General features: G+C 49.1%; 1 protein-coding gene, 1 long non-coding RNA gene and 1 pseudogene across 4 annotated transcripts in view; 2 read left to right on the top strand and 1 right to left on the bottom strand.

The window, feature by feature from the left end:
- Window positions 1-347, bottom strand: part of LOC121456952 — an 11,665-nt gene extending 11,318 nt beyond the window's left edge. Inside the window, exon 1 of the long non-coding RNA XR_005975669.1 lies at window positions 317-347. This is a non-coding gene — a long non-coding RNA (uncharacterized LOC121456952). The remainder of the gene's footprint in view (window positions 1-316) is intronic.
- The window catches only part of Drc3 (dynein regulatory complex subunit 3), a 35,639-nt gene extending 16,417 nt beyond the window's left edge, over window positions 1-19,222 (top strand). For 2 of the 3 annotated variants that reach the window (XM_041665520.1, XM_041665519.1), the window contains 9 exons: window positions 1,873-2,019; window positions 4,127-4,246; window positions 4,839-4,951; window positions 6,806-6,980; window positions 8,347-8,478; window positions 11,013-11,083; window positions 12,744-12,867; window positions 18,600-18,731; window positions 19,046-19,222. In XM_041665520.1, coding sequence (XP_041521454.1) covers window positions 1,873-2,019; window positions 4,127-4,246; window positions 4,839-4,951; window positions 6,806-6,980; window positions 8,347-8,478; window positions 11,013-11,083; window positions 12,744-12,867; window positions 18,600-18,731; window positions 19,046-19,159 — 1,128 coding nt within the window. In that variant the 3' untranslated portion in view covers window positions 19,160-19,222. Of the gene's footprint in view, window positions 1-1,872; window positions 2,020-4,126; window positions 4,247-4,838; window positions 4,952-6,805; window positions 6,981-8,346; window positions 8,479-11,012; window positions 11,084-12,743; window positions 12,868-18,599; window positions 18,732-18,991; window positions 19,021-19,045 lie in introns of those variants that run through there. The other variant, XM_041665521.1, reaches the window with a different exon arrangement.
- Window positions 16,053-16,595, top strand: LOC121456139 (annotated as a pseudogene).
- Window positions 19,223-25,338: the final 6,116 nt, after the last annotated feature.

Below are 25,338 nucleotides of genomic sequence, written 5' to 3'. Positions count from 1 at the left end.
CAACATGCAAGATACCTAAGCTATCTAGGCCAGGTGTCCTCTGTCCTAAAGGCCTTAGAGACCTTGGCACCTCCTCACCTAAGCAGGCAATATTCCTTTCTGTGGCTTGACCTGGAGAAGCCTGACTGACACCTCTTAGGCACTGACTTCTTTGTCTTGGGTCTTTTCTATTCATTCGACAGCTAACTACACACTGTTTTGTGATTTATGTATTTGTTGAGCTTATTTTTAGCACCTGCTGATTGCGTTAAAAACCCAGATAAGTAATCCTAACTCAGAGCACAGAAGCCTTAGTTCTACTTCCTCTTCCCCACACCTGAGCTTCTTCTGAGTTCCGCGAGTGAGCCTCCGGGCATCCTGTGTTCAAGCATGTGTGTGGCTGTCACGTTTGTCCAGCTGACCTCCAGGCACCTCCTTCAACTGACCGCTCTCTCCTCCAGTCAACACTGAGCATGATTGCCAACATAGCAGGCGGATCCACCCCTCTGCTGCGTCACTCATCCTGTGGCCCTGGTTCTCTAGGGGAGCAGTCAAGGTTGTTTCCAAGTGGTGCCACTGCAGGCAGGATGCAGTGTGTGTCTGTGATGTAGCAGGACAGGGTCCTCTATATCTGCACCAGTCTGTCGGTAAGGTAAACTCCTGGACTCAGGTTGCTAGATCAGAGGGCATTGTGAGTCTTTGCCAAACTTCTCTAGTGAAGCAGAACTGTTTACAGCTCCCCCGCCCCAGAAGGGGCTGCCTGCTCACCCTTACTACTACTACACATTTGTCAGCAGCTTTTTCTCTCTTTGGCTAAAAGATGTAAAGGGGCTCTTAACTTGAAAAACCTTTAGCAATTAAACCAGATACTGCCTTCTTCCATAAACAAGATTCCAGTGGCTTCCGTAGTTCTTAGAACCCATCTAAATTCTTGCCGAAAGCCTACGTGGTCTTCCAGGAAGCAGCCTCTGATATTGTCTCCCCATCTATCTTACGCCCTACCTGTCCCCTCCCCACTACTCTGTAGCCACCTCCTCTGAGTCCTGTTGGTGGCTATGCCTAACTCTCTGCTGCCTCAGGGCCTTTGGCTTCTCTGAAGGTGCTCCCCCTGCTCTTCCATGGCTGGGTCTGAGGGTTTCTATTGCTGTGATAAAACACCATGAACAAAAGCAACTTGGGGAGAAAAAAGTTCATTTGTTCACACATCCACATCGCAGTCTGTCATGGAAGGAAGTCAGGGCAGGAACTCAAGGCAGGAGTCTGGCGGCAGGAGCTGATGCAGAGGCCGTGAGAAACCTTACCTGCCTGGTGCACCTTGTTTCAATGTTGCTGTCATGCAAGCACAAGCCAAATGGTCAATCTCCCCATTTTACTAAAACCAAAGCATAGGAAGGATAAGCAGCACCCAGGGGAATGTTCTTCTTGCTGTTATCCAGTGAATGAAAGGTGAGCCAGAAATCCAGCTGCATTTAGCGTAGGAGATGTAAGACCTCCATGTGGTTTTACTGTCTAAAACATCACCCTTTGGTAAGTGGTCACTCATTCAGTGACTGTTGTGCACCCTGTTGACTGCTTCTCATAGCTCATGTCATTTACCTTCTGATGACACACTGCATCATTCTGCCCATTGTATAGAGGAGGGACTCAAGGCTTACACACTAGACGGATCATTTGCCAAAGTCACTCAGCTAGGATTTGAGCTGCCCTTGTCCGATTCTGAAAGCTTGTGGCTAGTCTCAGGACTAAAGTCTGACTCAGTAGCCATGAGCCGTCACCCATCTGTGTGGAATGTGTCCTGGGCAGGCTGTAGACTCAGGAAGGGTGTAGCGGGGAGGAGCTGTCTGTCGTGTGTTACTCCAGTTCTGTGGCAGACCTCTGCTCCCCACTCCTCAGGTTATCTACCTGCGCCGGTTCCCATGCCTGCGAACACTCAGCCTCTCTGGGAACCCCATTGCCGAGGCAGAGGAGTACAAGATGTTCATCTATGCCTATCTTCCTGACCTCGTGTACCTGGACTTCCGGCACATTGATGAGCAGGTGGCAAGTATCCCAGCTCTGTTCCCAGTTCTGCTATACAGTCTTTAGAGAGACAGGACATCTCCCCATCTGTGGTTAAGAGAAGATGGTTCCTGGCTGAGTCCTCTCCCCACCTGTGCACATCTCTTCCAGCAGTGGCTTCTCAAGGCTCCCCAGTGGCTTCCTGCAGGCCCAGGCCCCTTTTACATTTCACCCCAGGGCTACCAGGCAGCTGTGGTCTGTTTTCCAGGTAAAGACTTTAAGGACAGCAAAGGAAGTGGAATGATTCACCCACAGTCTCCCAGTCAGTTAGGGTCAGTCGAGGAGTTGGCTCCAAGAAGCTGGTCTTTCAGCCCCATTCTGGGCCAGCTATTGTGTGTGTGTGTGTGTGTGTGTGTGTGTGTGTGAGAGAGAGAGAGAGAGAGAGAGAGAGAGAGAGAGAGAGGAGAGAGAGAGAGAGAGATTTCCCTCTCTGCTGCCTGCCGCTGTCCCCTCTCCCTTGCCATATATGAGTGTCTCTCCTGCTGCTCCCTGTGTACATATGGTTCAGTGTGTGAGGCCTTTAGTAGCAAGACTATGAAGTCTCTCTATATCAGGTGCCTGGAAACCCAAAGGCTGCTGACCTGCCCAGTTCTCCCACAGGAAGTTGTGCGCCTCTGCTGAGAAAGAGGAACCTATATTGGCCATGCTGAGGGATTCAGGGGGTACCCAGGAAAGGCTATCTGGACAGAGGGGAGGGCTACCCCCAGTGTCTACCCTGTTCCTCTACAGCCTATAGCAGAGAGCCCAACTCTGAGGAACAAGCTGGCATCAAAGCCAAGTCTTGTGCTGTTCACTTCTATAAGAGGAGTTAGAGAGCTTCTTCCTACCCCCACTGACTTCTCTGTGACAATATGAACCTGAGTATTTATCTTGTTCTTTGGTTTTGTTTGTGTTTTTGAGACCACAGTCTCCTGTGGTCCAGGATGACCTTGAATTTGCTATATAGCCAAGAATAACCTTGAACTCCTGATCCTTCTGCCTTAGTTTCCCAAGTGCTGAGATTACAGGGATACAATGCCTGGCTCTTAGATTTTTATTTCACAGATTTTTTAAAGTTATTTTTTTATTTTATGTGCATTGGTGTATTACCTGCATGTATGTCTGTGTGAGGGTGTCAGAAGCCTTGGTGCTGGAGAGCTACAGATAGGCGTGAGCTGTCGTGTGGGTGCTGGGAATTGAACATGGATCGTTTGGAGCCAGTGCTCTTAACCACTAAGCCATCTCTCCAGCTCCAATTCTGAAAGTGTGTCTGTGTAGGGGGTGTTTTAAGACAGGGTTTCTCTGTGTAACTCTGGCTGTCCCGGAACTTGCTCTGTGTAGCAGGCTGGCCTCAGACTCACAGAGATCTGCCTGCCTTTGCCTCCCGAGTGCTAGGATTAAAGGTGTGCACCACCCCACCCCCCAGCCAATTCTGAGATTCTTAAATTCAATGGACAAGCTGGCACACTCCTCTAACCCCAGCACTTGAGAATTTGAGGCAGGAGGATCAATAGTTTGGGCACATCTTCAGCTATTCTAACTGTCTCAAAAAACTGAAAACCAAGCATCCCCTTTAAGCCTTGGTTTCATCTCAGAGCGGGGTTCCTACAGTTTTCTTCTTGTAGACCCTTTTTGCCTGAAAAAACTTAACATGACTGTAGGTAAATACATATGCAAATCAAACATTTATTGATAATAAATCATAAACAAGTTTATTTTAAAACAATTCTTTGATACATATAGAATGTTACCATGATTCAAAATAAATGAGTCAAAGTTCATAAGAGCAGAACTCTATCAAGCAGGCAATGGAACTTCCCTCTAACCCCGATGCCTGATCTCCCGCTGGTACCATAGAACTCAGGAAGGGGCCAGGGGCACGGCAGGCTGCTTCAGGGCAGGCTCTTGGAGCATCCCCAGTTCTGTGGTTCCCCTAATCTTAGGTTGCCTGGAAAGAATTAGGCATTCTCATCTCCAAGGCCCCGTGCCTTTCCCAGCTTTTATGAAAGATACCCTCCAACACACTGGCCATGCTCACGAGGCCTGAGGATGTGTGGCCGGAGGGACCAGAAATCCATTGGTAACAGTGCCTTTTCTGTTCCTGGGTCAGAAAGAGATGGCGAAGATAAAGCATCAGTATAGCATTGATGAGCTGAAGCACCGGGAGGCACAGATGCAGGCCCGGCTGGAGGCCGAGAAGGCCCAGCAGGAAAAGCTGGCGGAGCACAAGGTACCACACAGACAGCTGACCTGCCCTGGACACAGAAGTACCATGAGAATGCTGGTCACAATAAGCAAAGATCCACAGGGATCCCCAGAACCCCAAAACTTGTAAGGCATACTGCGGCCACAGGACCCAACACATACTCCCTGCCTTGCAGGGCCCCTATCACCATGTCCAGAGGCTCAGCCCAGTCCCCATCCCCCACCCCCAAGCCCAAAGAGACTGTCCTAAAAACACTTGGTTCCAGTGACTCCTTTACTGAAGGCCATCAAGCTGTTTCCCATCCCATGCAGTCACAGTTTGGTTTTCAGCGCTGGGGCTCTGACTTTGTGGCTGTGCCTTGCTGGCTCCCTTACCACCAGCTCCAGCCCCGTACGAACCTCAGTAGAGCGGTAGTACTTCTTGGAAACAGCCTGCGGCTATATCTGCTGCATCTCTGCGCACATCCTCCCTGTGCCAGCAATGCCGCCACACACTTGCCTTCCTGGGAGGGAGGGCTGCAGCTCAGGTGCCATGTCCCCCACAGGAATCCTTGGCTGCCTCCACCCTCCCAGGAGCCTGGCTCTGGGTCACCATGTCTGGGTATTTGAATCCACAGATGGCGTTCATCGACCACTTGGATGGCTCCTTCCTGTTTGACAGCATGTATTCCGAGGATGTGGAGGGCAACAAGCTGTCCTACCTGCCTGGTGTTGGTGAGCTCCTTGAGACATATCCTTTCTGGGTCACTGCTACCTCTTCGGGTGCAGGCCTGGTCCAAGTACCGCCAGTTTGCCTTGGGCAAGTTCATTTGGCCCCGTACCTCAGTTTCCCCATCATTCATGTGAGACCCTAGTCGTTAAATCTCTGCTGGCTACATGTATGCAAAAGGCCATTCCAGCTACACCCGTTGAGTGTTGTGGGGCAGCGCTGTCCAGATTTCTGCGGGCACATTGTGTGACAGCCGCAGGCTGGGTCTGCCATGCCCGGGAAGCTGGGTTTTCTGAGGTAGGAGTAGGGAGTGTTCTACGCCAAGGGTCTCCACTGGCTACGTTACTGCTCTTGAGCCACATCTCCAGGTGACTGCCATTAGTAGCCCCAGAGGGTAAGCAGTTTGTACAGGATCACTCATCTGTGTGGCCTAAGAGCTTGCATCTGTCCCCTAGCTGGCCAGAGCCCGAGGATGCCACTTGTCATATATAGCGGCAGTGGTCCTGAGAGCCAAACCATGGGCCTCAGTGGAAAGAGGGAGATGGCGGGCACCTCTAGGACATGGGGCGTTCTGAAGCAGAGGGCTCTGAATTGAGACAGCCGGTCCCAGATAGTCTGTGGGCCACTAACACTGATGTCAACCTCCAGAAAACTTACAGGGACGGATCTCTAATAAAGGAAGTGTCATTTGGGAATAATATGTGAAACTAGAATTGCAATTTGGGAGCGGTCAGGATTCCCCAGGAATGAGAAGGGACGCCACTGTCCCATGTCACGGTGCCTGCAGCTATCCTTTTCCTGGCTTGGGCGTGGGCAAGTACATGGCTGGCTGACCCTGTGATGGCTCCTATGTGAGACCCTCCATCCATGGCCCTCCCAGCTCCTCTGGCCAGCTTTGGTGAGATCCTAAAGGCAGAGTCTAGACATTGGTGCCTGCGTTGAATATGACACCTTTCTCGGGAGGTCTACCCAGAACCCAAACACTGTGAAGAGAGTAAGTTGGGGAAGATGGTGCTTCAACCATGTTGGCCACCCCTCTCCTCAGGGACTTATGCTTAAGCACCATGAAGCTGTGAGATTTGTGGAAAGGCATCCCATCTCCTGAACACAGCATCCCCAAGACCCTATGGGGTGGCCTGCCTGAGCCCCAGGACTCTGCCAAGGAATTTTTGGTTTGATTTGTTTTGCTTTGTTTTGTGACTAGGTCTCACTATTATATCCCTAGCTGGCTTAGAACTCACTCACAGAGATTCCCTGCCTCTGCTCCCACCCCACCCCCCTGCCAAATCCTGGGATTAAAGCTGTATGCTACCATGTCCAGCCTCCAAAGGACTCTGTGTTGTGGCTTCCTCCATGCCCTTAGCTTAGGGAAGGGAAGGACACTGAGGCCCAGAGAGGTAACTTGCTAGGGTGGGTCCCAGAAGCACCATCAGAGCTATGGCTTGCACCTGGACCACCTGGTTCCTCTCTCAACTTAGATGAGCCACGGGACAGGCCCTTCTCCGAAGATTTAAAAAATAAAAAAAGATTTTAATTTAACCAGAGATTTTTTGAAAAAGAAAAAAGGGACTCCAGCTCATCTCCTGGCAGGCTTCTTCTGGCTCTCTCTGGACCCCAGTCCTCTGGAAGTCTCTTCTAAGGCCATTAGCCCTGTTCCTGAGTTCCTTAGGTGCAGGTAGAGATGCCACAACCATCACGTTCTGCTCCAGATTGCAAGCCCCAGATCACTGGCTCCTCTGTTTCCTTTCTGTCAGAAGGATGACCTGTGGCCTCCATAGTGTTCAGCGTTTCATGCTCTGCAAGGGACTGTCGACATTTTTGTCACAACCCTAGTGGCCTGTTCTTGAGCCCCAAGCTTCCTTAACAGCCACTTACCTACAAGGACAAATTTGTCATCATCTGCCTGAACATTTTCGAGTATGGCCTCAAGCAGCAGGAGAAGAGAAAGGCAGAGTTGGACACTTTCAACGAGTGCATACAGGAGGCCATCCAGGAGAACCAGAACCAGGGCAAGCTCAAGGTTGCCAAGTTTGAGGAAAAGCATCTGCTGGTAAGGCCCCTTCTCCTGTGCCGGGTGCCAGGACTCTCCTCATGTGGAGGAGCTGCAATGCCCATGCCCTCTAGCGCTTCTTGAGGCCCCTAGTCTCTGTCCATGTGCCAGGGATCACAGTGTCACCAAAGGGCACCACACACAGCTCCACTGAACCAGCACAGGGGCCGCCCTCCCTCACATCAGATACCCCAAGGATTCAGGGTCACCCCAAAATCATCATCATTAGTGTTAGCCGTGGGATTATCTGTACCACTCTTCTGCTGATGACAGTGGTAACACCCATGCTTTCTTCTGTTCGTTCGTTCATTCATTCATTCATTCATTCAGTAGGCATTTATTTTCCAAGCCTCACTCTGCCTAGGTCTGACATGCTGGGGTTCTGATACACATGGTCCCTGTACTTGGCAGTTCCCACCTTGTAAGGCACTGGGCCCTTTCTTACCTGAGTGACTGAGTGGTCAGGGCTGTCCCAGAGCTCTGGAAAGGCTCACTTCCAGAGAAGGACCTGGGGCCTCCCTGCCAGCAGCACAGGTGGGGATTAAGTCAGGGTGCCTTGAGATTTTAACAGAGTGTGCCCCTCTACACCCACTAAGTCCGTTCATCCACAGCCTGCCTGCTCCTCACAGGCCTCTCATTTTCGCTCATCTTGATTTTTCTTGTCTAGTTTACAGCCATTCTGCCCTTTTCTCTTCCCTTCCCTCTATGGCAAAGTATTACTTTATTATGGCTCTTTATAGATTGAGCTAGTAGCCCTGAAGCCTTGAAGGACCTTGAGAGTATTTTTCTCGGTTTGCTGTGTAGCTTGACATTTGTCATTGGTGCTTTTGTCGTGTAGAGTGTTTGTGTAGTCGGGCAGTCTACTGAGCACAATACAACCCCAGCATATGATATAATATAACACACACACACACTTTGTAGACTAGACTGGCCTCAAACTCACAGAGATCCACCTGCCTCTGACTCCCAAGTGCTGGGATTAAAGGCATGTGCCATCATGCCCAGCATGAGTTAGTTTTAAAAGCCTTATTTGCGCAGATATTTTTCAGCCCTGGCTCCCATCTCTGATGATAAGAATGTCTTCCCCTCCTCCTGGCACAGGCAAAGAATTTCATCTTCCACCTTTGAGGAGATGAGGTAGGTCTGAATGCTCTTTTGGCACCTGCATTTTCAGGTACCTTCACATGCAATAAATCAGAGCAGCAGGTAGCTTCCCCCAAGGTCACAGAGCTAGCAGATTGTGAGCTAATGATTGAACTTGTTCAGCCCCAGGCTCCAAGTTTTTACCTATAAAATCAAACTGTCACTTACTACTAAGTAACATGTTTACCTACCGAATCCTGAAACACAGGGGTTTTGTTTGTAGAATGTGAATGCCATCCGAGAAGAGAGTGAACTGCCCAACATCGAGAAGAAGCTGACAGAGTGCAGTGATGACATCACCGAGCTGTTCAACATGCTCATGACGCTGGAGATGCAGCTGGTGGAGCAACTGGAGGTAGAGCCAGACTGGCGTAGACACAGGGGCCTCAGCATGCAGCTGCAGAGCCTCACAAGCATGCTCTCACAGGCTCTTCCCCTGTATGTCCAGTGTAGCCCAGTGGACATGCAGGAGAAGACTGGACAGGTAGAGACAGGTGGGTCTCTAGGGCTCCCTGGCCAATAGTTTAGCAAACATGAGTTCAGGCCAGTGAGAGGAAAACAGGCAAATGGTGCCTGAGGATGTCCTTTGCCACCACCCAACATTCACACCCCCCCACATGCACATCACCATACATAAAAATGAGCATGTGCATGTCACATATGCATGCACGCGCGCACACACCACTTTCTTCCAGAACTATTAAAATACATTACAGGCAAGGGCTAAAAGTGTAGCTCAGTGCTTGCTTGCTTGCTTGCTTGCTTGCTTGCTTGCTTGTTTAGCACAGACAGGGCCCTAGGTTCCATCCTCAGTAATTGCCAAATAAAGAAAAGAAAAGGAAGGCACACACTGCGATCTTTGCTGCCTAGGAAATTATTCTTTTGGAGAATGAGAGGTGAACTTGTTTCTCTGAAAATCTCCTCTCCCCCATCCTAAAAGAACCCAGAGTCCCAATAGTGTGCAGATTGCTTATTTGGCCCAAGGGGAAGTTCGGGGGCGCATGAAACAAGGTGGACCTCCACTCGGGAACCAAACAAAGGCTCATCAGTGTTGCAGGCTGTGCTTGCTGTCTTGGGGGTCGGCAACATAAGGAGCCTGTCACTTGGCTCTGATGATGGGAAATGAAAAGCACGGTTGTCTCAGATGCATTTGCAGCCAGGGTGACATGCGTGTTTGCAGGCAGCCAGGCTGGGAGTTGGAAGTGGTGTGATGAATTGGACCTCATCAGATGTTGCCACGGCTGGGCCAAGAGACAGTGCCTAATCAATTCCTCACACGTCAAGTGACACTTCCTACACAGGATAGATTCGCTGTCGCCCAGCACAGCAGCCGCTCATTTCCCACCGGGAATTGCTCGGCTCAAGCACTGCCGAGGCAGCGCCGCAGGGGAGGGCTGCTGCTGGCTCTCAGTCCTCTCAAGCAGGGAGACTGTTTTCAGGATGCAAACATCTCCCAGGTCCATGCTCTTGACCTGCCCATGTCACCGGCCACCTAAGGCCGGAAGGCACTTGTTTGTGCTTTCTAATGACCTTTTATTCACCAAGATGGTGCTCTCACGCATGTGATAATGGGCTCATTTTCACAGCCTGCAGACTGGCCTTGGGCTCCTGTGAATGCTAGAGGTCTGTGGGAGGCAATGGAAAGGGTCTTCCCGGGGAGCAGGTTTCACAGTCACATTCGTCTATCATTTTCTCAACAACATTGAGATCTGCTTAGGCCGCAAGTGCTCTGCTAAGTACTGGGAACAGCAGCTAACTGTCGGATAACAGGTAACAGCCTAGGGTAACATCAACATCTATCCAGGGTCCTGGCGTCCTGGCTCTGCCAGATAGTTGGTAAATCATTTGGGTGATGTAGCTAATTTAACTACACTAACCGCTAACTGCCATGACACTACACAGAAACCCTGCTCACATATGAAGAGGCCCAGAGAGATTAAATGATGTCCCTGGAGTAGAGCTGGCTCTTGAGGAGATGATGGACAGATCCCGCTGAGAGGCCTGAAAGGAAGAAGTCGGTTCAGGGAGGAGGGGAGTCAGTATACGTGCTCCTGGCAGAGGCAGCTACATAGGAAAAAGGCTTGGTGTCAGAGCTGTAGGATGATCTTGCTTAGTGGGTAAAGGTGCTTACTGCCAAGCCTGGTGACCTCAGTTTGAGCCCTGAGACCCACATGGTGGAAGGAAAGAACTGACTCCTACAGACTGTCCTCTGATCCCACGTGTTTTCACACACACACACACACACACACACACACACACACGTAATATAAAAAAATTAAATCCTGGGGCTGGAGAGATGACTCAGTGATTAAGAGTACTGGTTGCTCCTCTAGAGGACCCAGGTTCAATTCCCAGCACCTACATATCAGCTCACAACTGTCTCTAATTCCAGTTCCAGGGGGTCCGACACCCTTACACAGAATATATACAGGCAAAACACCAGTGTGCATTAAATAAATCTTTAAAAAATGTAAATCCCAGAGGCAGTAGCTGATGAGAGCTACTGGTTAAAAGCACTTGTTGCTCGTGCAGAGGACCTGGATTAGGATCACAGACCCCACATGACAGCTCTCAACTGTTTGCAGCTCCAGGTCTAGGGGACACAATGCCTCCTCCTGACTTCTGCAGGCACCAGGTGTGTACACCGTGCACAGACACACATGTAGACAGAGCACTCATGTACATACGATCTTCTAAAACATCGACAGCAGAAGCATTCACGGGGGTAGTGAGCTGACACTCTAGTGCTCTGGAAAGGAGGGGTCAATCCTTAGCCATTGGCTGCCCTAGGAAGTCAAGGGGGGCGGTCTTCGCCGCGAAGGGTCTGTGATTTGAGGTGGTGTAGAGGATGTCGATTCACATGTTGACTATCTTCTGTATCATTTCCAGGAGACTATAAACATATTTGAAAGAAACATCACTGACTTGGTGGGACTGTTTATTGAAAATGTCCAAAGTCTATATCCTTTATGTGATGAGCCCTACCTCACCCCACAGGAAGGCACTGTGGGCTCCTGGGGTTGTCTTGACCTCTAGAGCAGCTGGAGCAGAAGGGCCTAGGTTCTCAACAAAAAGCAAAGGTGGATGAAGCCTCTTCAGAAAGTAAGAGGAGATTAAGGAATAGCTCGGAGAACTTGCTTAACAGAAGTGAGGCCCTGGGTTCAATGCCCAGCACTGAAAAAAAGAGAAGGAAAGTAGAGATTAAGAGTGTGTGAATAAATGGTGGCCACAGAGTAAAGTGAACGCTTTAGATCACACTTCAGTTCTTACCCAAAATACTTAACCCCATAGATTTGCAGAAAGACCTAAGTCCTCATCCCAAAAAGGTGTTTATACCCCTACAGGGCCCTAGTTCACGGCTCTCCATTTATGAAAGTAGAAGAATGTAAAATGTACCAATTTTCACCAGGAAAGAGGTCCTTCCTAGCATAGGATGCAGATTTGGTGGCCACAGACATATTCCATAGCACCTGAAGTGCCTCCTAGCACTCAGCAGTGGCGGCCTTGCTAGAGTGCCAGTTTGGATGCCAGAGGGACTTCTGCGCAATAGTCTTGCATATGTTCCTAAGTGGGTGATGTTCATGGGGACACTGACACCCCAGAATTCCTGACTGACTTTTCATTGCAAAAAACCACTCTGGGATAAGGCACTACCCACTCTGAAGACAGGGCAAATTATAGGGAAGCTTGACAGGCTACTTATTAAGGTTAGAAACCAACATGTGAAACATTATCAGCCCTTTATAGGGGCAAAGTGCTAAGTTCACCCCAGAATGACTCAGGTTCTGTCATCCTGGGGCTCAGAGTCCAGCACGCAGTCATTGAGGTACCAAGTGGTATGCAGGGTACAGGGTCATCAGTCTCCACAAACACTAAATAAAAAAAAAAAAAAGAAAAGACCTGCAGGTGGCCACAGGAACCAGGTGAAAGGAGATAGATTCCAGGCAGCAGAATCAGCGTGTTCCAAGACCCTGAGGAGGAACCTGAGAAAACAAGTTTCCGGATGAGGACTTCCGGCCATGTCAGAGAATGGACGCTCTGGGGAGCTCTAAGCTAGGAACTGGCTACTTAAACCCTTCCTCTTATTCCAGCTGCTGTTGGAGAAGGGGTAAGAGGGCATGGGAGACCAGTGAGGCCTGCTGCAGTGTTGGGAAGCCATGAGGGTGGAGAAGTTGATGAGAGTGAGAAGCCTGAGGTGAGCTGCCCCCGAGGGACAGTAATGACCCAGTATAAGGACAGGAATAACATGGCGACCTGAGCATGGCCCTGGGCTTTGATGCATGTGGGTGACAGCTTGAAGGCCTTGATGCCTCTTAGTACCTCAAAGCAGATCAGGAACCCTTAGAGCAGCTGTAACATATCAGCTATCCTGCATATTTATGACTCACAACAGTAGCAAAACTACAGTTACGTAGTAGCAACAAAATAACCTTATGGGTGGGGGTCACCACAGCATGAGAAACTGTAGTAAAGACTCGCAGCATTAGGAAGGTAGAAAACTCTAAGGAGTTAGAAACTGGTCTCTCTAGTGGAGATGGCATGGCCTTGTTTAGCAGAGGCCCAGCCACCGGTGGGAGACATCTGGCCTGCTCTGCCCCTGGCTTTAACTCACGACTGCAGGATGGCTCAGTGCCGGGATTTGGAGAACCATCACCACGAGAAGCTCCTGGAGATCGCCATCAACACCCTGGAGAAGATCCTCAAGGGCGAGATGGATGAGGACTTGACAGATGATGTGCGGGCGGTGAGTAAGGGCGGAAGGACTGGGGCACGGCGGCCACGGACAGGGGCCAGAAGTGGCTCGCCTAAGCGTGACAAGCTCCTGGAGCCTCTGTGTCTTCACCTGAAGGAGACAGTAGCCTGCTTTGCTGGGTTAAGGTTAGAACTGCAACACTGGTACACCCCCAAGCCTCATGTCTGGTCCAGCACCACACTGCCCGGATTTCCACCAGGGCAGGTAGTGATGAATACTGGGGATCATCATTGGGTCTATACCTCTGAGTCCACCCCAGCTCCAGCAGCGGCACGGAGATGGCTTAGGAAAGGGCTCCAGGCAAGGATGAATAGGCACAGGTCCAATACTTCCCCTCAGGGGCCTGCTTTTGTCCAGACACTGCTGAGCACTATGCTATTTCAGGCCATGTTCCAGTTGCGCTGCCTGCCTCTTAGAAACTGTTCTCCATCTGCAGGCAGGTAGAGCCACTGGAAAGCCAGACTATACAGTCCTCACCCCTCCCAGCTTGCCAAGTGTCTCAGATACTCCAGGCTAGGCCTGCTTCCCTTGGAGCCCCACTCCAGGTTCTGATGCTCAGTGACCAGCCTCTGGGGTACTCCCCTCCCATCTTTCAGGCTTGCTCCTTTCAGCTGACAATTCTATCTTATTAGGGTTTCTATTGCTGTGATGAAACACCATGACCAAGGCAATTCGGGGAGGGAAGGCTTTATTTCATCATAGAGCCCGCAGGTTATAACCTAGTACTAAGTGAAGTCAAGGCAGGAACTCAAGCAGGGCAGGAACCTGGAGGCAGTAATTGATGCAGAGGCCATGAAGGAGTTCTGCTTACTGGCTTACTCCTCATAGCTTGCTCAGCCTCCTTCCTTATAGAAGCCAGGACCACCAGTCCAGAGGTGGCACCACCCACAGTGGGCTGGGCCCTCCCCCATTGGTCACTAATTAAGAAAATGCCTTACAGCTAAATCTTACGGAGGCCCTTTCTCAAGTGAGGCTCCGTCCTCTCTGATAACTCTAACTTGTATAAGGTTGACACAAACCCAGCCAGTACACATTCTACCTGGCAGACATGCACCCTTCAGTCTCTATGTGCCTTTCTTGTCCTTGCCATTTAGATCTCAGCTCAAGTCCTAGCTCTCCTGAGAGGCTTTCCCCGGGTACCTCTCACACTGCTGTCCCTTCTCCACACCCCATCCATCGGGTCACAGTTTTAAATTTAGGTTCATGTCGATTTGTTCCTACAACTCTTCACACTTCACCTAAGCTTGCGAAGGAGACCAGAGATGATCGTCCCACCACCATGGACCGCCTGTGCCCGCAGGAGCATCCAGCATGGCAGCGGGAATGACTTTGGAGCTGAGTGAATGAAAACATGTGTTTACCAAATCCTTGCCTTATCAGGAGCTGGTCCGAGTTGTGCAGACAGAAAGCCAGCAGCCTTGGCCCCGTAGCCTCTGTTCTGAGGCTAGGATAGCAGGGTGCAGGGCCACAGTCACACTAACCTCCTCTCCCCAAGCCACTTACAGAGCCCATTGTTGACCAGACAGGAAAATGCTACTCTGCCCTAACCGAGAAGCACGTCTCCTCTGAGAGGTTCTGGAAGTCTCTGACAGTACTCATGGAGCGGGTAGAGTTCCTAGGCCTGTGACACAGTGAACATCATCACTGAACCATGCTCACTCACTAGTGACTCTAGCACACAGTAAAATACGGGTCCCAGAGCAGAGAGGCAGGTCAGTGTGCCCTCTCACCCAGGCGGCCCTGTTTAGCACAGTAGTGTCTGGCAACCAAGTTTCTTCATTAGAGGATTACCACCACTCAACCTGTTGACCTCACGTGACCTCATTTCCTCACCAAAGGAAGTACCATTATCACTCGAGGTTGGGAATGAGAATGCTGAGCAAGGCAGGCTCAGAGATGCCTGGTGAGAATGGCACAAGCAGTGAGGGCAAGGGTCTGAATTTTGACTCTAGTCTGACAGACAGCGCTGAGCCTGTAACTATAGTTGTCTCTGCACCCATCCATACTCACCACAGCTGACAGGCATTTTGGGGGTGCCCATGGTAGCAGGCCAAGGGGCTCTGTCTCTCTGCTAAAGGGAGTCTCAGACTCACTAGCAAGACTGTAATAGATTACTGCCTTCAAAGCCTCCTGGTAAGCTGGGCAGTGGTGGCGGACACCTTTAATTCCAGTACTCAGGAGGCAGAGGCAGGCGGATCTCTGAGTTCCAGGACTGCCAGGGCCACACAAAGAAGCCCTGACTCCAAAAACAAACAAAACAAAACCTGGGGGAGAGCCAGTGAAAGCTCCTTCTTCTTACTTATTTACAGTCAGAGACAAGAAATCCCCAGAAACCCAGCTGTCTTTTGCAGAAGCAATAAAATGGCCTGCTTTCTGCGGAGAAAAACATTGGCTATGAGGAAGTCTGAGCACACCAATAGCTGGCGCATACTGCAGTCTCTGAGAGCCAGCCTGTCAAGAGCTGGGCACAGAACGGCCCCTTCAGTCTCCAGGTAGACATGGAAAGTAGGCACCGCTGTGTTTCCATGCGGATGGGGAAAGTGAAGCCCAGAGATTACAGCAGTGGAGCTGTGATTCGGACCCAGGCAGCTTGACTCGACAAAATGTTTCCTGGGCCTATAGCAAGAATGGTCCAGAAGAGGAAGAGGGCTGAGGATGAAAGCAATCTGTCTTCTGTTACCCTGAGGTCATTGCACAGATCATGATTACAAAGTCACACAGCTTAGGGTGTTTCCAAAGCACCTCTCTGAAGTCAAATGCTGCTGGCCATGCCTCCCTCCTGACCCAGCTTTCCCGCATTTGTGTCCTCCAACCTGGGCAGAAAATTCAAGACTCCATCCAAGCTGAAGAGAGACCTCAGCGCCAACAGAAAGGAGGGATGTCACCTGCACTCTTAGGAGCTCTGGACATCCATGCAGGAGCTGGGTCAGTGCTCAGGTCTGCTCCATGGGAGGAGCTGCACATTCCCAAAAGCTGCTTGAAGGAAAACTAGAGTTGATGCTGCAGCTGTGCCTCTTTCTGGAGGCAGAGGCACTGTGAGTTCGAAGCCAGCCTTGTCTACAGATTGAGTTCCAGGACAGTCAGGGCTACACAGAGAAACCATCTCAAAGGGGGAAAAAAAGAAGAAAGAAAAGAGAATAGAAGAGAAGAAGGAAGGAAGGAAGGAAGGAAGGAAGAGGAAGAAAAATAATTTGGGCATTTGAGACACAGTAGGTGCTATGGTTGTGGCTCACGAGGGGAATGTTGCTGCTTTTGTCTCCAAAGGAGACTTGGCCTTGAAACATCCAGGGAGAGATGGGCTGGTTGCTCTTTCTGGATGTGGCTGCTGAACTGAATATACTAGATCTCATGACCCCTACTCCACAACTGTGAGTACCTCAGGAGTGGCAAGCATCCTGTGTGCATCATATTGGCTGGAGAATGTTCACAGCTTTACAAGCTGAAGATGCTCACCTGAGCTACATTGGACACTATGCAAAACAAGTTTGTAAGTTCACTGTCCCTCAAAAATGAAGGTTGGGTGTGAGTGCACCACAAAGTGACAGTTCTCCAGTCCTGCACACACTCCTAGCGGAATTTCTGTGGAGCCACACCATGAAGGATATATGTCAGCCCAGGACAGGAAAGCCAAGACTCACATTTCAAGACTCCCTAGGGCTGTGGCAAGACAGTCAGCAATTAAAAATGGGGTTTGCTGCATGGAGAACCCAGTGAACTGACCTCCAAGCTGGATATGAAGTGTCTGAGTGACATTTCAGGACCTGAAACTAGGTGTTTTATCTTCCTTGTTCTTTAATCCCTATTGCAACCTGGGAGGTAAGTGTTGCTGTACTTAGTGCCAGTTGACACTCAAGTGGTCAAGCAAGCTGGAGCATGCATGGGTGTGTACAAATGTGCAGTGTCTATGCTTGCATCTCCCTGATGGGCTATGACCTCAGGTGTATCCTATAACCTGGAACAAGCAAGTCATCTTTACAACTTGTGTTTTGAACTGTTTGCAAGTGAAACCCAAAGTTGTAGGAAACTTTCATTGCATTGAGGGCCCAGCTGTGGTTGACACAATGTGGACAGAATGAATCTGCTTGTTTAAATGACTTGACCTTGATTGTGGTCCATTTAGTAACAGTGTTTTATTCATTGGTCTAAGTGGATGTGTTCTCATCCCTCACACATGGCATTCTTCCTTTAACAAAGAATGGTTTCAGTGAAACTTTCTCGCAGGGGTTTAAGGTCAGAACCTTTTAAAGTGATAATCTTGATGAGAGTTTTTCTTTCATGAGCTATATGAAGCTTAAATAATGTTTAGTTATGTAAAGTCTTAATTTGTGTATGATGGAATGTTACGTACAATGTAACACTGTAATAAGAAAGCAAAGTTTCACTTGGGAGGAAGAGACAGGCCAGCTTGATCTATAGAGTAAGTTCCAGGACAGGTTCCAAAGCTACAGAGAAACCCTGTCTTGGGGGAAAAAAAAGCAAAATTTATGGGAAAATTCATAATATCTTTGTTCTTGTTCAACTATACTTTTAAGATAAAGGTACAAAAGCAAAAGAAAGCTATTACTAGGTTCCTTACTCCTGAGCCCTCAGCGTGCACAGGTAGGTGTTCATCTTTTGATCTGCTCCAAGCCTGGCCTGCTGCCTGAGTAGGGAAGGAACTGAATGACTTCCCGTCATTCCTGTAGTGTGACCATGCTGCTGATCCACATCAGCTAAGCTGGCTTTCCTCACATGGGATTCTGTGGTGAGCCAGCATCCCCACAGACACTGTTCTGAAATGGAATGTGTGCACAGTACGCTGAAGAGAGAGAAGACAGGAGGGAGAAAACCAAGTAGGTTGTTTTCTACTCTAGCAAATGAAGCAAAGCAAAGTACTGTTGTGTATCTCTGACCCAAAAATCCAAACAGATGTTGGTGCATCTGGGATTTCAGATTTTCTGGTTGCAGGGGTGTTATAAAGACTATGCAGATATTACAACGCCAAACCCTGCAAAACCTGAAGCCCCATGCACCTCAGATAAGCTGTGTTCCCCTGTGTATGCATTATCTGCAGTTTCTCAACAGAGGATACCCAGGGCCTTTGCTATTCTTGTGTTTACTGGTACCATGGGCTCAGAGTGGGACAGTACTTCCTCAGAGCTTCAGCAAGCTTCCCCTGTCCCTGGGAATGACTGGGATGCACTCCCCATTCCAGCCTGAGTCTGCATCTGAGCCAGCCAGCCTCGCTAGATGGTAAGTAGTTGTACCAGCTTTCTGTAAGGACCACACAATGTCAGGAACAATCCAAGGCAAAGCAGGCCCCAATGGAATGCAAAGTCGATTCTGTTGACATGAGAATAGCGGAGACAAAGAGGAGGTAGACACCTATCAGCTTACAGGGCCCACGGTTGGAACAGCCTGGAGACCTGACTATCAGAGGTTTAGGACTACCTAGAAAGAGGCTTTGTGAGAACCGATATGCCTAGCGAGGCTGCCTTGGCTAGCCACCTGCCATCTCCCTGGAGAAAACATGCTTTTGATGGGGACCGCAGCATGACACCTGTCATGGCTCAGGTTGAGGAGCAGGCTGTTGCCCAGAGATGAGCTGGCACAAAGTGACCGATACAATATGGGCTCCCCAGTAGATGTGGCCACACAGCCTGGGGACTCCCAGGGACCTATTTTCTATGCAGCTCAGGGCATAATGACACACACGATCTCATTTAGACCTTCTCACTTTCCAGCTCTTTGTTGACAAAGACACAATTGTTAATGCTGTCGGGGCATCGCATGACATTCACCTCCTGAAGATTGACAACCGAGAAGACGAGCTGGTGACTGGAATCAACTCTTGGTGTGCACATCTATTAGACAAGGTGAGTAACGAATGCCAAGCCACCCAGCAGGCTGGCTCAAGTTTTCTGGCTACGAGAGTGTGCTATTTTCCATCAGAAACAAAGTACAGAAAAGAATTAAGGATTGTAGAATCCTGCAATGAACAGTGTGGCCCAGTCCCACTCTTGAACCCATATACTTCATTGTGTCTGTAACTCCTGCTTCAGAGAGAGAGACCAGCAGTGCACGTTGTGGGTGGGGCTCTGAGGCGAACATCTTCCTTCCCTCTCTCGGGCCACAGTGAATGATGTCAGCTGTCACAGACAGAGCACCTGGCTCTCCTTCCATTCCCCAGATTCACAAAGATGAGATCATGAGGAACCGCAAGCGAGTGAAGGAGATCAATCAATACATCGACCACATGCAGAGCGAGCTGGACAACCTGGAATGTGGTGACATTATAGACTAGGTGTCAGCCAGAGATCCCCTGATGGACCCAAGCCCCTGAGAGTTCACACCTACCCCAACACCCTTGGTAATAATTCTCAATTAAAAAAAAAAAAGTCTTAGTATTCTCTTAGCAGGAGACCATGGCAGTGATCATGTATGAGCAGATCTTAAGCCACCTACACAGACATCTCTGGGGTGGCCAGCAGTCGGAGGGAAGTGTGGTGATGGCAGAGTGCTGACCCCATGCATGTGCTAGTGCTCTTCACTTGGCTGAATCTTTCCCTACTCCTGGTGCTGAGGACCAGAGAAGTGAGGGGCTGATGCTCCTACTGCCGCACTGAGCTACAACAGCCTAGGCTGCTCCTGAAGGCAGAGGCCACAGCTCCCTTCAGCTCAGAACATGGCTGCATGATCCTAAGTCAGGGGCTCAGCCTGGTTCTCCAGGCACATCACCCTCCCACTAGGCACGGCAACAGGACAGAGCCTGCTGCTAAGACTGTGGAGGTGGCCATGTGGAGAGGACGCTCAGGACTTCCATTGGAAGATGAGATGAAAGATGTATGTGTTAGCTTCCCACCGCTGTAACAAACACCATAAACAGTCAACTTATAGAGAGAAAAGCTTTATTTTAGATCTTAGTTGCATAGTTCAGTTCTTGATCAGTTGGCATCATCATGGCAGGCACACAGTATAAAACCTCCCACCTCATGGCCATAGAGAGAAGAGGAGGAAGGACGGGGTCTCAAGAACCCCCTTTGATAGCACATCCTCACTGACCTAAAGACCTCCCATTAGGTTCTGCCACCTAATCACAAGACCCAGGGGCACTGATCTTTGACACATGAGCTTTTAGGGATAGTAGCGACTTCTCATGGGGAAGTCATTTCTGCTTACCTCAGGTAAGAACAACAGACCAAAGAAACAATTCCATCCAAGTCCAGCATAATAACCAATGGGCTTAATTAGGATGACTTACAGGAACACAGGCAATTTGCAGGCAGTCTTGCCCTCCCTCTAGAAATGGTAGATACTTACAATCCCTAGGGAGGACACGAGCCTTACGGGCTCTCTCCTCCTCCCATGAGGGAGTATTATCGGGCCAATCTTGTGATGGCCTCATGCGGGTAATTACAGCTGCTCTGATTTCCAGATGGCAATGGCTATGCCACACCTAACGGACAGATTTTCACATACTCTTTCCCCTGGCTCTGGCATTCTTTCCGTTGCCTCTTCTGCAGTGCTCCCTGTACCCTGGTGAGCATGACTGCTAGAGATGGACGGTCATTTTCTTCCACTTAGGGCTGCGCACTTGTTCCCAGTAGTTTGATCAACAATCACCACTCTTTAATACTGAAAGCACTGTTAATGAAGGCCAACCACAGAAGCACAGATACTAGAATCCAATCTGAAAATCAGACTGGGGCACACCTGTAATCCCAGGTCACATTCAGCCACATAGTGAGTTTAAGACAAGCCTAGGGTAGAGACACTGTCTCAAAAAAAAAAAAAAAAGTGTGTGTGTGGGGAGGCCAGATGGGTAGAAAGCAAGAGCAAGGTAGTACCTGAAAGTAAAGCATATTCATTTAACAAGACAGCAATAGCTTCTCCACTAAAAACTGACCTCCTTTGCCACAGTTTTGTTCATACCCATATATCATGCCACTATTGCATGGCTGAATTGTGCACAGCATGCTGAGAGCATAACACAGAGGTGCACAGCTGAGCAGGATCATTGGTAAGAACTCTCCCCTGCAGCCTGCACAGTCTCCAACCTACCAGCTCAGCCAGTATGGAGGGAGCTTCTAGTTCTGGTTCTGGTCTGCAACAAACAGCAGTCAGAACTGTGTGTACTGCGTGTGTACCCAAGGAACCTCCCCACCAGCAACTCAGGGAGGAAGCCCACCCTGGCACTGAAACTTTCATTCACAACCTTATTATGTCTTCTGGCTGTGCCTTTTCCTACTCGGGTGCCTTCTGAGTTGACACTCATGGTTTTTTGTTTGTTTTTTCTTTTCTTTTCTTTTTTTTTTTGGAGACATCTCACTATGCAGTAGCTCTGGCTGCCCTGGAACTCACTCTGTAGACCAGGCTAGCCTCAGAGATCTGCTTGCCTCTGTCTCCCAAGTGCTGGGATTAAAGGCATGTGCCATGCCTGGTGATATTCCTGTTTTGTTTTTTTAAAATATTTATTTATTATGTATACAATATTCTGTCTGTGTTTATGCCTGCAGGCCAGAAGAGGGCACCAGACCCCATTACAGATGGTTGTGAGCCTCCATGTGGTTGCTGGGAATTGAACTCAGGACCTTTGGAAGAGCAGGCAATGCTCTTAACCTCTGAGCCATCTCTCCAGCCCCGGCATTCCTGTTTTTTGTAGACACAGGCTGTTATAAGAATGTCTCAATCACCTTGTCAGGTGGCACCTGTGTCTTACCTAACCACAAAATTCTCAAAGATATTCACAGCTGTTGCCGGACCCCTGGCCCTTGTGTGGGTTGATTTCCATCCTTGCTCCTCTGAGTACGTGTGCATGTCCTTCAGATCCATTTCTAAGTCTGAAAATCATTCAGAAATTAACATTACGTGATGGATCCTTTTTATAGAGCGGGCAGGTTCTCTGAAGGCCCACCAGCATCTGTTCCAAACAAGTGCCAACCTGACCAGGGATTCAGCAGCCACATATACTACAACATTTTAATGGTCCAAAAGAGCATGAAAGGGTCCTGCTGTTTACACAATTTCCTCAAAGGAGCAAGGTTATAAAGCGGTGTGATGGGAGGTACCGGGTTAGGTAGCTCTTTGTCATCCAGATAGTCTCCTAAGCCTCATATCTCCTCATCCTGGGCTCAACACATCTCCCCATACTAGTGAGTTCAGAGGGCCAGGTGGGAGCGGGGCCATGCTCCTCTGTAATACCTGCTTCTTAATTCAGCTGTCCAGTCAACTTTTAGCAAGCACACCCGTGGCTTCTCCCGCCCCTTAGCCACCCCTGGCTATTCAAGGCCAGGGCAAATTATCTCCATACCCAGTATACTTTCTTGTAGAAAAGGAATGTGTACAGCTTACTCTGTGGGGTGGGAGAGGGAGACATAGAGAAACCCTGTCTCAAAGCACCACCCCCTCCCCCCTAAAAAATGAAAAAACACAGATGTGCCCAGTCATTTGGGCATTATTAATTCCAGATATAGTCCAGCTGACAACCAGGAACAGCCATCACACTTGCCATGTTTGCTTCTGACTGAGTCAGACAGGCCCTTTCTTTCTTTTCTCTCCCCTCAATGCCTGGTTTATAGCCCAGTCCAAATCACATAGCTCTGCCAGACACCCTCCTACCTCATGTCGCACTATAGGGGGTCAACAAAGCCCAAATCCCACACCAGAGACCCGGCTGAATTAACTGCTCCCTTAACTCCTGCACACATGGCCCTCGGATTCGAGGGACTAAGAGTCAACCCACCTCTCTCACACCTAGCCTCCTCAGCAGCAGCTGTCTGTCCTTTCTCTGTTGTCCTCCAGCTCCTGATTCTCATGGGGGCTGACTCCTTTGTGTTGCCTCCGGTTAAGCAACCTTGGTCTAAAGGAGTGATGAGCAGTTCTATTATTCAGTTTTTGTTTCTGAAGCACTCACACTCGGCCCATGTGTCCCACCTCACAGCCTCATAAGCCAGGCTAGAAGACACTTTGTTGTTTAAAAGTTTTCCCCAGAACTAAAGAGATGGCTCAGTGGTTAAGAGCACTGGCTGCTCTTTCAGAGGACCCCGGTTCAATTCCCAGCACCAATATGGCAGCTCACAACTGTCTCTAACTCCAGTTCCAGGGGATCCAATGCCCTCTTCTGGCCTCCACATCACCAGATACACCAATATGGCAGCTCACCACTGTCTCTAACTCCAGTTCCAGGGGATCCAATGCCCTCTTCTGGCCTCCACATGCACTGCATGTACATGGTGCAGATACACATGCAGGCAAAATATACATACACATAAAATTAAATTGAAAAAATTTTCCCCAATTCAAGCAGTTCAAAGACAGTACTGCTAGATATGGTGACACATACCTGTAATCCCAATACTACACACATACACACATATACATGCACACATATACATATATGATATAGCTTTGAGGCCAGCCTGAGGTACATGGTTCCAGACTATCCTGGGCTATAAAGTGAGAAACTATCTTAAAAAACAAACAGCCAGGCAGTGGTGGCACACCCCCTTAATCCCAACACTGAGGAGGCAGAGGCAAGAGGATCTCTGTGAGTTTAAGGCCAGCCTGATCTATGGAGTGAGTTCCTGGATAGCCAGGGCTACACAGAGAAACCATGTCTCAAAGAAAAAAAAAACAAGCAAACAAACAAAAAACCACAAAGTGTTAGAAATATTTTCTAACGCGAGCTCTCCGTCAACGCAAAATCCCAATCATGCCGAATCAAAACAAGCCAAATTAAAAGATATCCAGGTTTAATAGGACTCCTGTGCTCTCGGGTGGCCCCAAGGGGAACCAGGAAGCCCCCAACACGACCACGGGGTGGAGGAGGGACCAGACCAATGTTGACTTTCCAGGGAGCAGTTTAAATAGACTGGGGGAGTGGTCCTGACCTCCTCTGGGGAGGGGTCAAGGTTTGGTGGGCTACCTTGACCCTCCTTGGGGGGGTGTCAAGGTGCAAGGGGCACAGGAGTGTGGGGGGGGCTCCAAAGATGGAGGTCAGAGACCAGGATTTACACAAAACACAAAACCTGACAATTTATAAAAAAATTTAAATTCTTCGTTCTGTTCTGTTCCCAGAAGCATCTCTGCTCCTGATGAGGAGTGCTTCTGAACACGTCAGGGTAGTATGCTTCTGTGCATTTCCACATAGTTAACTATTCCCATCAGGTTTAATTTCTATTTTGATCTTGATGCCTTTCATCTTTTATTAGTTTTATTTGAGTTTAAATACAATAAAAATTTGGTATACACACATACACACACACACACACACACACACACACACACACACACACAAATATATTTCAAAGCCCTTAATCTGGCATAAAGTATCCTCAGAATCTAACTTTTGGGTAGCTCACTGCTTTCACTGTTTCCAGTATACTTATAATATCTGCTCCAGTCCAGGTACAATGCTTTTCTGGCTAAAAACAGTCAGAGTATTCCCTGATGATAATAGTTCCCTGCATTGGACCATGAAGGCCCCATCAACATGTTAAATCATGGATTTCCCCCCTCCTTTATACGGATTGGATCTGAAGGTATCTTCTATCATTTCTGCTTCATTTTCAGCCTTCCCTTTTCTACTTTCCTAAAGCCGGTGCAGAAGACAGTACTGGCTGGCACTTTCCCACTCTAACTTCTTCCTTACGTAGGCACAAGTTCTTTTGGGGCTGTCAGCTCACAGTAACTGCTATCACAGTGACTGCTATCACAGTCTGCTTGGGAGTCCTTCACATAGTTACTACTTTCAGCGACCGCAATATGTTCTTGAGTCCATCAGCCATTTGAGGGCATCCCCGGTTCCCCTTACCCTCAGACCCCATTCATGGAGGAGGCATGCCACTGTAATCCCCTGGCCATCCTGGAACCCCACACACTCACACACACAAGGAGCCTCCACCTCCAGATGTTTCAGCCTCAGAACAGGGGCTACAAACTGCAACTATAGCGAGAACAACTATAAACCATCTACAGGGGAGGGCTGCCACACAGGAACTGATCTCCACCCTCAGATGCTTCAGCCTTAGCTGCAAATGCTCCTCCCATGCTTATATTTGGTTTGGTCATGTCTTTATTCGGGTGCCAAGTATATATGACTTTCTGAGGAGTCTGCTCCTCACTCAAGATGACAAACCAAAGAAGCAATTGCACCCGGTCTAGCCTGAAGAACCAATGAGAATCCGAGGGTTACTTGCAGCAGAGTCGCCCTCTTGGCCCTCTTGCTCCAGCAACCGTTAACTACTTAGATGAACTCTCCCATCATCCATGAGGGATATTAGTGAGCCCCATCCTGTGTGGGTATCACAGCTGCCCTGATTTTAAGAAACCAATGGACATAATTCCACACCAGAAGGACACTCCAGATCCAGATCATAGCACTGCATGTAAGTAACCAGGACAGGGCCACCTTTGCGTTCATCCCAGAAAGAACTTATATTTTTAACAGTAAATCTTTTTTTTTCTTTAAAAAAACAAAACAAA

The sequence above is a fragment of the Microtus oregoni genome, unplaced genomic scaffold, assembly GCF_018167655.1.
Source record: "Microtus oregoni isolate MIOR12 unplaced genomic scaffold, Mior012 000015F_ref0000493, whole genome shotgun sequence".
NCBI classification, from domain to species: domain Eukaryota; kingdom Metazoa; phylum Chordata; class Mammalia; order Rodentia; family Cricetidae; genus Microtus; species Microtus oregoni.
This window is presented reverse-complemented; position numbering and strand designations above follow the sequence as displayed.